Raw genomic sequence first — 12,657 nt, forward strand, 5'->3', positions numbered from 1 at the left:
ATTTCAATACGGCCGTATTGAACTCAATACGGCCGTATTGAAGTTCAAAAATTTCAATACGGCCGTATTGCTCCTGTAGGCCGTATTGCGCCTATTCCCTATAAATATGACGTCAATTGGACGTCATTCCACACTTTCACACTCAGTTTTGACTCCCTCCTTGAGTATTCTGGGGTTTTTGAGCAGTGTTCTGCCCTAGAAATCTCTCTGGGAGTCGATCCGACGAAGTTCTGGAATTCCGAGCACTTAGCTTGGAGATTCGAACCTAGTCGAAGGGAAATCCTCCGGATTTCCATAGTCAAAATTTTATAGGAGAGAGCGAGCGAGCTTGTAGAGCGAGGGAACGCCAAAAAGCTTCCCAGTTTTACTCAATATGTAAAAGCACGCTTCAAGAGGTTTCTTCTTAAATCCTTCCTTTTACTGCTTTCTGTGTGCATATTTAAACTGTCATCATGTAGATAGTTAATTTATAATCGCTTATAATAAATAGGGGTAATTTAGTAATTTTATACTGTTATTTTAGAATATAATCTGTCATAGGGAACCCGAAAGGGGCGCTGTGGGGTGCTAACACCTTCCCCACGCGTAACCGACTCCCTTACCCAACTCTGGTTGTAATGGCCAAAGTTGATTTATAAAATCAATTGCCTTATCCCTTTTTCCAATGTTTTGAGTAAAACATTGGTGGCGACTCCACGAACCCTCCTTTTGCGAAAACCACTAATCCATGGAGGGTCCCGCTTGGGATTAATATGGATTGGTGAGACATTTAATAAATAAATTGGATAAGATCGACAAGGTCTCAGTTTGAGAACAAGTCGTTCTAATAATCCAATACATTTTCAAACTAAAATAAAAAGCGAGCTCGACCGTCTTCGCGACCGCCGAGGCCCGTTTGGGCCGGTGGCGACAGGCTTAATCGCTTATTAATTGTACAATTTTACTGTTTGGGCTTCATTAGGCCAGTAATTCAAATTTTAATTAATTCTGATTCACTTGGTCTAATTTTTGTTTATCAATTATTTTCAGGTTAATTGTGGAGCATTTTTAGGCTTGGATATTAATTTTGGACTTCAAGAGATAAAGTGCCACGTCAGCAACATGTTTACATTTTTGTTAACCTCATTTTTTGTAATTTCAGGCTAGACACATGTGCAGGGGGCCCATTTGCGTTTTTAGGTCTTAGGTGTCTAGGTTAGGGCTGACCTAGCAGCCACCAACATGAAAAAATTGATGTGACCACATTTTGTTCTTCTTCTCCCCTTCTTTTACGTTTTTTTTCTCTCTGCTTTTGTATCTCTATTTACGTTTTGTTTCTCCACTCACGTTTGTGTTTTTCTGGTTGTATTTAAGATTGCATTTTGCTTGAATGAAGATAGATTTTGCGTTTCCTTCTCTTTTGCCTTGTTGCTTTTGCATTTCTATTTTAATGGAAGGCTAAATCCCTTGGGGTTGGCTCCTTGAATGGATTGAAGCTCTATTTGAGGTTTTATTTGTATATGTATCTATGTTCTGCTTTCTTCTTCTTCATTGGACCTCTGTGTTAAAGCCACAGTTTGCTTAATCTTGTGGGAAGGTTTGATGTTGTACACGTTTGCTTAATTCGTGTAGGGAAGTCTTGGGTTAAACTTCGCTTAGTTGGTTAACTCGGATGGAACAAGGAAGTTGACAGAGAAATCTTTTAAGAACCAGGGATAAGAGAGTTACAATACGAACAAGGAGTCAACCTATTTTACTTACTGTTTTACTTGCACTTTATTTTGTTTTAACCTTGATTCTGAACCAAATCACCCCCCTTTTGTGTTTGAACCTTTGACAGAGACAAATGGTCCTTGGGAGACGACCTAGGAAAGCTTCCTAGTATTACATTTAACTGTTTTTATTTGACTGGGTACGACCTCGATCAGTGACTTGAAAAAGATTTATCTGAACAAAAAGTGAGACTACAATGATAATCTGCCAAGTAACTAGGTGTCTTCCTTGATCTGATTGACTGTCTAATAGGTTGATTAGAAGCTGAATCTTGAGCTTGTTCAAAATTTTGAACAGTAATGTCTGTAGCTCTCGTATGTTGTTGTATTGGTGAAGAATAATCAATATCATAAGTGCTAGAACATGTAAGCAAAAGAGTTGTAGTATTGTAAGGAGTACTTTGCTGTTCAGAATGATAAGGAAATATATTTTCATAAAAGGATACATTCCTGGAAATGAAGACTTCTCTAGTCTTCAAATCAAAAGAGAATAAATCCCTTGGTGCCTTGCTTGAAACCTATGAATATACATTTTCTTGCTCTAGGATCTAATTTGGTTCTGTTATTAGAGAAAGTTGATGCAAACATAAAGAACCAAAAACTTTGAGCATGGAAATGTCAGGTGCAATAGAATATAGAACTTCATAAGGACTTTTGTCTCTAAGAGCTGGTGTAGGTATTCTGTTGATAAGATGAACATAATGTCCAATAGCATAGGACCAAAAGCATTTAGGTAGATTAGCTTGAAATAGAATAGCTCTAGCAACATTGAGAAGATGTTGGTGCTTTCTCTCAACAATGGCATTTTGTTGAGGTGTCTCAACACAAGAAGTTTGATGAATGACACCTTTAGAAGCATAAAATTTCCCTATGTTGAACTCAAGGCCATTATCAGTTCTAATAGCCTTAATTTTGGATTCAAACTAATTTTCAACCAAAAAAAATAAAATTTTGCACTAAATTCCTTACTTCAGATTTATTTTTCAAGAGATAAACCCAAGTATACCTTGAAAAATCATCAACAATAGTGAGAAAATAAGTGTGTCCATGAATAGAGCTAATAGAAACAGGTCCCCATATATCCGCATAAATTAAATCAAAAGCTTTAAGAGATTTGGTACTACTCAAGGTATAAGGCAGTTTCTTTTGTTTAGCAATATGGCAAATATCACAAACAAAGTCTTCATTATTGTTAATGAAAGAAAATTGTTTCTGCAAAACATTCAATCTCTCATAAGGGAGATGACCAAGTCTAAAATGCCACAAGTTTTTGTCAACAAAAGAAGAATTACAATGACTATTAACACTTTTGTACATAGAAATGGAAGACTGTATTTTATCCGGTCCCTTTAACAGATATAAACCATCTTTAGCCTCAGCTGTACCAATCATCTTGGAGGTATTCAAATTCTGTATCCAGCAAGAATTATCATAAAAAGTCAAGGTGCAGTTCAAGACAGTGGTAAGTTTAGATACAGAAATTAGATTATATTAAAAGTTAGGCAGATACAAGACATCAGTTAAGTAAAGGAAAGGAGAAAAATGGATGGTTCCTGATATAGATGCCAAAATCGAATTACCATTAGGCAAGTTGACATGAATAGGTTTTATGAATTTATAAGAAGTGAAGCATGTTAGAGAAAAGAATATGTGGTCAGTAGCTCCTGTATCAAGAATCCATTTAGTATTTAAAATCTTACCATTGTGAGTGAGAATAATGCTATGTTGTTGTACAGAAGAAAGATTAACTTGAGTAGTATCGATATGATTAGTGTCATTGTCATTAGAATTTTGTGGAAGGAGAGCTAGCAGGTTCTGATATTGTTTAGCTATGAATCCAAATTTTTGCTCTTGCCTAGATGTATTGATGATATCAGCATCCTCAATATTCTCAATAATGCTCAGATTGGCAGATCTGTTGGCATATTTTGGATTTTTGAACTTGAAGCTTGGTGGAAATCCATGCTTCTTATAACAAACATCAATTGTGTGACCTGACTTTCCACAATGAGAACATATTTTCCCACCTTGTTGCTGAAATTTCTGGTTAGTAGAAGCTTTAAAATTATTGAAACTTTTTGTATCTTGAACAGAGTTCCCAGCCACGTTGATTAACACCTTCGAATTTCCAGAATTTTTAGCAAGAAACTATCTTTCTTGCTATGAAACAAGGGAATATACCTTGTTGATGGGAGGAAGAGGGTCTATGAGCATGATTTGGGACCTTACGGTGGAATATTGCTCATTCAAACCTCTCAAAAATCTCACCGTAGTTTTAGTGTTTCTATGCTTGTTGAGATTCATGAGAGCATCACAGGTGCACTTTGCGTTGCATATGCAGGTGGGTATAGGATCCAAGATTTTAGGCTCATCCCATAAGGTTTTCATACTCATATAATACTTTGTAATTGATAGATCATCATGCTTAAGGTTATAGATTTCCTCATGAATTTATGAAATTTTGAAAAGATCTGCATGTGATAATCTTTCCTTTTTAATTCTGCCCAAACCTCTGATGCTTTGCTTCTCCATATAATTGATTGGGCAAATTCTGCACTCATCGAACGAACTAACCATCTAAGAACCATAGTATTGCAGTGCTGCCAGAATGGACGAATAGAACTATTGGCACTTGGTTCTTGAATGGTTCCATCTATGAAACCTTCTTTATTCTTTGTCAACAAGCTCATCATCATTGATCTAGACCAAGTGTGATAGTTGGTATGTGTAAGAGGTGGAGATACAAGAACCATTGAAGGATTCTCATTGGGATGAATGTAGTATGGACATATGGGGTCTTTCATGTCCTCCAAGGTAAAGTCGATATCCACGAGACTGATGAAGATGCGCAGCAGAGCTCTCCTAAGAGAGCTCTGATACCATAACAGGTTTTAAAGAAAAAGGAAAAGAAAGAAAGGGAGAACCAAAAGAAAGAGAAATATTATATTATGATAGATTAACTACAAAAGAGAAAAGAATACCTATTTAAAAACAGAAAATAAAGCTAAACTAAAACTAAAACAGAAAAAGCTAACCGAAACTAAAAATATATAAAAGAAAAACTAACCAATTAATTTGGTATTAGGATTAAAATTCTGAACAAATCCCCGTTATCATGGATCTGGTTATCACTTTGATTTTTTATTCTTTTTTTATTTCTTAACTACACGTATACTTTACTGAAAGCAATCTTATTTGAATTAAGCAGGATTATTATGGATAATAAAATTTATCATTTTAATATTTAACATAATTATATATTTAAAGTCAAACTCTTTATCACGGATTAAACTTGAGTTCAAATCCATTTTTCAAACTAGAGATCATTGATAAAACTCGTGTTCGAGTAATAGATATTCAACTATTTTACGAATATTATATACTTTAGCCTATCTAATTGTGACTACCTGATTTAAATACAGAATATTTTACAGCAAAGTCAACTTCGAGAAGGCTCCATATAGCTTTTTATAAAAGAGCACTGCTATACAAATCGAAACATATTTCGAATCATCGTCCAAATTATTAAAATATTAATATTTTTTTAATAAATTTATTATAAAATAATTATTTAATTTAATATTTTATTATTTAAATTAATTTTTTAATAATTCAGAACAAATTTCGAAGACTTCTTTCGAATAATACAACATTTTTCTTTATAAAATTATCGCTCATGCAACATCAGCAGTGCTATCTGTTTCAAGATCAATAATCTATTAATAATTTTTTGGTAACGAGCTAGTTCACGACGTGTTTTCAAAGTCAATAAAAGCAGAATTTATCTGAAAGTAATAATAATAATTTCTAACAAGAATTTTATACCTCTTTATCAACTTACGTCACCTCATCCAAGGTACGAATGTTCACACACATAATTAAATCATTAACGTAAACTCCAACAGTCCAACTCATAGATAGTGATTAATTTACACATAGGTTCATTTGTGTAGCAGAATTATACCAACTCAAATTTGTACCAAACAATTTTCATTTTGCTTGTGATTCTCCAAGGCTCCAACTAAATGAATATTTCTTCATTTTCCTCCAGTTCATTATGGTTCACATGCTTTCATGTGGTTCTCTTTTCTTCTAGCCTACTATGTTTGCACTCTAAGTGCGCTGCTGGTGCCTTAGGAAATGACACTGACCAATTGTCACTGCTCAAATTCAAAGAAGCAGTGGAACACGACCCTTTTGAGGTCTTGGCTTCTTGGAATAGTTCAAGTCACTTTTGCATGTGGCATGGAATCACATGCAGCCTCAGGCATCAAAGGGTCACTTCCCTTAACCTACAAGGGTATGCCTTAAGGGGTTTGATACCACCTGAGATAGGTAATCTCACTTTTCTGAGATATGTCAACCTTCAAAACAACAGCTTCTATGGCATAATCCCACATGAAATAGGTCGTTTGTTCAGGCTGCAACAGCTGTATCTCACCAACAACACATTAAGGGGTCAAATTCCCACCAACTTGTCTAGTTGCTATGAACTCAAAAGCTTGAGTTTATCAGGAAACAAACTTGTTGGCAAAATTCCTATGGAGCTTGGCTTTCTAACTAAGCTAGAACTTCTATCTATTGGTATCAACAATTTGACCGGTGAAATACCTGCCTCTATAGGGAATCTTTCATCTCTTGGTGTTCTCATTTTGGGGATCAATAACTTGGAGGGAAAAGTGCCAAAAGAAATAGGCCATCTCAAAAACTTGACCCATATATCTATTGCAGGCAACAAACTATCTGGTGTATTTCCTTCTACACTCTATAATATGTCATTTCTCACTTTCTTCTCAGCTGGAGACAACCAATTTAGTGGCTCTCTTCCTACCAACATGTTCCTAACACTCCCTAATCTCCAACAATTTGGCATTGGTATGAACAAGATCTCAGGTCCTATCCCTGCTTCCATTTCAAATGCAAGCCGTTTGATGTTGTTTAACATCCCAAATAATAACTTTGTTGGACAAATTCCAACTGGCATAGGGAATCTCCAAGATGTGTGGTCCATTGCCATGGAACGCAATCATCTAGGGAGTAATTCATCTAATGACTTGGATTTCTTGACATCTTTGACAAACTGCACCAAGTTGCAAGTGTTGGATTTGAATCTAAACAACTTTGGTGGTTCTTTACCCAACTCTGTAGCCAACTTATCAAATCATCTAAGCCAGTTTTATATTGGTGGCAATCAGATCACTGGGAGTATTCCTGCAGGATTAGGAAATCTCATCAACTTGATTGGCTTTGACTTGGAGTTCAACCTTCTCACAGGGTCCATTCCAGCTTCTTTTGGGATGTTCCAAAAGATGCAATCTTTGACTTTAAATGTGAACAAACTTTCAGGAGAAATTCCACCATCCATTGGGAACCTTAGTCAATTGTTTCAACTTGACTTGTCAAATAATATGCTAGAAGGAAGCATTCCTCCTAGTGTTGGGAATTGCCAATATTTACAGTACCTTGACCTTTCACATAACACACTAAGTGGAACTATTCCTTTGCAGGTCTTTGGTTTTCCCTCCTTGTCATTGTTATTGAACTTGTCCCACAACTCGTTAAATGGTAGCCTACCCATTGAAGTTGGCAACCTGAAAAGCGTCAACAAGTTGGATGTTTCAAAAAATGCTCTCTCTGGAGAAATTCCTTCAACAATTGGACAATGCATAAGCGTGGAATTCCTTAACATACATGGGAATTCCTTCCAAGGAGCCATACCTTCATCCTTGGCTTCACTGAAAGGCCTTCAGTACTTAGATTTGTCACAAAATAACTTTTCTGGATCAATTCCAGAAGGTCTAGAGAGTATTCCTGTTCTGCAGTACTTGAATATTTCCTTTAACAGGTTGGATGGTGAAGTACCAACAAAAGGTGTCTTTAGAAATGCAAGTGCAATATCAATAAAAGGAAATAGTGACCTTTGTGGGGGTATCACAAAGCTACATCTACCACCATGTCCTGTCAAAGTTATGACCAACAGAAAACATCAGGTTTGGAAGAAAATAGTAATAATAATTTCTGTGGTTGTCTTTCTCCTACTTTTAGCTTCTTTTGTTGCTTTCTATTGGAAGAAAAATTCAAACAGGAGAACATCTAGTTCAAAAACAACAATGGACCCTCTTGCCAAGGTCTCATATCAGACACTCCACCAAGCAACAAATGGATTCTCTCCCAATAACTTGATAGGATCTGGTGCTTTTGGCTTTGTGTATAAAGGAAATATAATTATGGATTCAGAGGAAAGAGTTGTTGCTATTAAGGTCCTGAATCTTCAAAAGAAAGGAGCTCACAAAAGTTTCATTGCTGAATGCAATGCACTCAGAAATATCCGTCACAGAAACCTGGTCAAGATTCTAACATGCTGCTCCAGCATGGATTACAAAGGAGATGAATTCAAAGCTCTAGTTTTTGACTACATGGAAAACGGAAGTTTAGAGAAATGGTTGCATTCCGAGTCAGAAATTGGAGATCAACCAACTTTGAACCTTCTTCAACGGCTAAACATTATTGTAGAAGTTGGTTCTGCTTTACACTATCTTCACTATGAATGTGAACAGCTAATTGTTCACTGTGATTTGAAGCCAAACAATATCCTTCTTGATAATGAAATGGTTGCTCATGTAAGTGATTTTGGACTAGCTAGACTTCTCTGTGCCATCAATGGTGTCTCTCGTCTACAATCTAGCACGATCGGAATCAAGGGAACTGTTGGATATGCTCCTCCAGGTATAATTTGTAACTAATGTTGTTTTAAAATGTTCTAAATTCTATTAGCATTCCTTAGTAATGTTACATACTCTTTTCTATTGGTTGAAACCAAGGTTTTAAAAATGGTCCGCAATTGTGATTTTGACACAATTTCAAAGTTTTTGATGTTTCTCTTATTGCAATTGTAGCTACAAAGACCACATCTATTCACAATTTCACACAACTTCAAAGATTGTGACCGAATTGCAACCGCAACCAAAAACCTTGGTTGAAACTAAATGAAAATTATGAATTACAAGTGAGAGTCATTAAATGAGACAGACCCACATCATTTTGCAGTCTCAATAAATTTTATTTGTTTGAAAGAATGTGTTAGTGTGTTGCTGGTTTCTCTTGCATTCCTCGGGAGAAATGGTTTTTAATTTCCTTTTTGTTAATCCTAACTTTGATTGTACTAAATAACATAAATTTCAGAATATGGAATGGGAGGTGAAGTTTCAACCCTGGGTGATGTGTATAGCTTTGGAATCCTTGTATTGGAAATGTTAACTGGAAGGAAACCCACAAATGAAATGTTTATAAATGGCATCAATCTCCATAATTTTGTCAAAGTTTCCTTGCCAGATAAACTCCTACATATAGTGGACTCAGCCCTTCTCCCAAGAGAATTGAAACAAATAGAAAAGGAAAACAAAAGTGATCAGAGCATGAAGAAGATGCTTCCAAATGATGTGAAGAAATGTTTACTTGAACTGTTTTCCATAGGACTAGCTTGCTCAGCAGAGTCACCAAAAGAAAGAATGAATATGAGGGATGTCACCAGGGAACTGCATCTAATCAGAAATGCTTTTATTGGAAGTAATCAATTCAATTGAGATTGACTGAAACTTTGTGGCACACAAGTGCTGGTTACCAACACTATTGGTTAGCCTTTTATTTTATTTTATTTATCTTTTTATTGTGTATGGATTTTCTGTTAAGAATATTGTTCGAATAATACAATTCTCTTTCCATGGCCATGCTGCTGAAGAAGAAAGTTTCTAATTACTATGTTCTTATGTACTTCTCCAAATTATCACTAGATTAGTAACTAGAGTTCAAAAGAGGATGGAGATGCAAAAATAAATTTATTGAGAGAAAGAATAGTATAAAGTGAACTAGTGAAGCATGTTTATCACCTGTCAAACTACAACAGTCAGAACGAATATCAATATATTCTACCACATTTTTATTTCTAAATAAGAAAATGAAACAACGGAAAAGAAGTAGAAGTGACATGATAACGGTAATAACGTATATAATAAATTAATAATAATAAAATGAAGCACTTCATGGAGGCCAAGTGCCAACCACCATGATGTATGGAAGGTTGTTAATGAATGGATACAATTATCTATAGAGCTGTGCTGGCACGGTTTTTGTTTATGCTTTTATATTTTATTCTCTATTTTTTTTATCAACATTAAAGTTTAAGATAATATTGACTTTTATCTTTTAATTATACTTTTATTTTTTTTAATTCTTTAAATATTTTATTTGATTGGTATTTGCACTTTCCCTTTTTCCGTCTTTCCATTGTCTTTTACTTTTTTTAATCATATACATCTTCCATAATCTTATTTGAGTTGGATTGAACCATTATCATTTTAATATTATTAAGTATGATTTTTCAATTGTCATCATAAAATATTTTAGATTTAGTTATTCTTTGGTTCATGTAATTTCATAAACCTTATTTTTTAGTCTATGTAATAAAAAATATTATATTTTAGTCTTGTAAATATCATTTATGTTTCTTTTTAGGTTGTATAATTTCATAACTTTACTTTTTAGGCTCTGTAAAAATGAAATATAGGGACAAAAAATAAAAATTGTACAAATAGGAACTAAAAATGGATCATTTTTAATTATAAGGACTAAAAGGTAAAATTTATGAAATTATAAGGACTAAAAGAGTAATTAAACCAATATTTTAGTCTGCAATTTTTTTATTTGTAAGTTTGGTTAAAAATTATTTATGTCAGGAAAAAAGAAAGTTGCAGTTGCATGCAAATAAGTTTACTTTTTAGCTTAATCATAATTAACTTTTGATTATCAGGGTTTATTAGTTTTAGTATTTATAACTAGTAACGAATTCAGAAATTTTAAGTAGTGGGAGTAATATTTATATACAAATTTATAGTAGTAAATATATAATTTCATATTTTTTAGAATAAAAATATATATTTTAATTATCCTCTACGAGATTTCATATTCTAAAAATATTGAATGATTTTTTTTATTTTCAACATCTTCAAAATTATTTTTGTTTATTTAAGTAAAAAAATAATTATTTAAGCTTTCATTTCTCTCATTAAAACTTTGTCATTTAAAAAAAAAAATATAATATGAATTTGGATAAACCATATCTTTTGACTAAGTTTATTTAACTATAATTGACATGATATGTCGTACACACATACATATAAGTTTGCTAATTCACAATTATTTTTTTGAAAAGGAGTAAGTTAACAAGTTACATTTAGGTGCATTTAAAAAAATATAACGATTATAACTTGTTAATATACTCTTTTTAAAAGAGAAGATGTATTTTAACAAATTAAACATCATATACATTTGATAACTTACATTCATTTATTATTAAGAAAAATTAAGTTAACAAACTACACTCAGATGTATATTTTTAAAAGAAAAATATACTTCAAAAATAAATATTAATTTTAACTTTTTTTTACAACATAAAACACAAAAAACTATAAAATACTTAATTTGTAACATGATAAATAATATTTTATTATAATATATATTAAGAAAATAATTAATATAAAAAATTTAGTGGGAACATTTGCCTTTTAAAATGTCTAAAATTGAGTTTATAACTTAAATATATAGTATAAGTTTTAATTCTTTATTGGTTTCTTCTAATTTTGTCTTATAGTGTATTTGATACTAGTGTCTCATAAATATTATAAAGCATTTGATATTAATATCCTATTCGATACTCATTTCTAAAAGATTCAATACTAGCCTATTATAGATATTTGAGAGCACAATGGTGTTTGATATTGTACTGGCCAGTCGAGTTGCCGACTTGTCCCTCACCAAGCTGCCTACTCGGTCAAAGGTTTACCAACCTAAACAAGCTATTGTCGAGTTCCTCAGCTCGGCCATGAAACATGAACATCGGAACATCATGTCGGCCCAAAGAGGCCATGTCATCAAACAAATAAAAATACAATCTTGCCACCGCGATGCAATCACAAGGTAAAACCCTAAAAATGCCAATGTGCCAGTAGACAGTAAAAACCCTAATATCACCAAGGTACGTCTGCTATATATAAGAGACATCTACACTATCAAGGACTAACTTTAGCATCGGAGTCTCTTTTGCAGGTACTACCCCCATCTTGGAGCGGACAACCTACGAACCAGTAGAGGCTCACCAATCTCATCGGAGAGATCGTCACCGATCCAATCTCAGGTGAGAACATCTTGGCGCCCACCGTGGGGCCGAAAAGAATTCCCTTTTTTCGGCCAATCTTATGGTTTCTACCCGAAGCCATAATAGAAGAGTAACAGACAACGCAACTAAGAACGTGCCAAGGATGGAAGGCGACGCCACAATTCGACGCTTGGTCGAGCAGATCGAGCAAATGCGGTGACAAAATACCAAAGCCCTCGAAGCTATGCGTGCCCAACACCAAGCTGACCTAGAGGCTCTGCGTGCAAAAAATGAGCACATCCGTGCCCAATTTCACCAACAACCCCCAACCAACCTCCTTAGCAAAACAATCACCATGAGGAGGAACACCAATCACCTTCGCCGTTGCCAATGTCACATCGATCACATGAACCAACACATCGCTCTGGTCATGAGGTCAGCCATTCAAACACCCAAGCTTTCCTACATTAGCTGGGTGTCAAACGTCATCCTTTTGCCGATGGCATCATTGAGACATCTCTCCCCTTAGGTTGGAAGCCTCTGAACATCGATCGTTACGACGACTCGTCCGATCCAGATGAGCATATTGATGTGTACGTCACGCAGATGAAAATGTACACCAATGACGAAGCCCTAATGTGTCAGGTTTTCCCAACCTCGCTGAAAGGCCCTGCGCTCACCTGATACACTCAATTGCCGATAGGATCAATTGAAAATTTTGAGACCTTGATGAGGTGACTCACAGCATAATACGCG

General features: G+C 34.6%; 1 protein-coding gene across 1 annotated transcript; it reads left to right on the forward strand.

Annotated features, from left to right (window-relative positions):
- The first annotated feature begins 5,739 nt into the window (after positions 1-5,739).
- LOC109792551 (LRR receptor-like serine/threonine-protein kinase EFR) lies at positions 5,740-10,910 on the forward strand. The gene is made up of 2 exons (XM_020351974.3): positions 5,740-8,477; positions 8,934-10,910. Exons 1-2 carry the CDS (start codon positions 5,777-5,779, stop codon positions 9,332-9,334), a joined length of 3,102 nt encoding a protein of 1,033 aa, XP_020207563.1. The 5' UTR covers positions 5,740-5,776; the 3' UTR covers positions 9,335-10,910.
- Positions 10,911-12,657: the final 1,747 nt, after the last annotated feature.

This window comes from Cajanus cajan, chromosome 5 (genome assembly GCF_000230855.2).
Source record: "Cajanus cajan strain Asha chromosome 5, NIPB_CcT2T_4, whole genome shotgun sequence".
NCBI classification, from domain to species: Eukaryota; Viridiplantae; Streptophyta; class Magnoliopsida; order Fabales; family Fabaceae; genus Cajanus; species Cajanus cajan.

What these genes read in the sequence shown, in the direction of transcription:
- LOC109792551 (XM_020351974.3), top strand. Translation starts at nt 5,777, where the DNA reads ATGAATATTTCTTCATTTTCCTCCAGTTCATTATGGTTCACATGCTTT. An exon ending in TGTTGGATATGCTCCTCCAG is followed by an intron (nt 8,478 to 8,933) that starts GTATAATTTGTA and finishes CATAAATTTCAG; the next exon opens with AATATGGAATGGGAGGTGAA.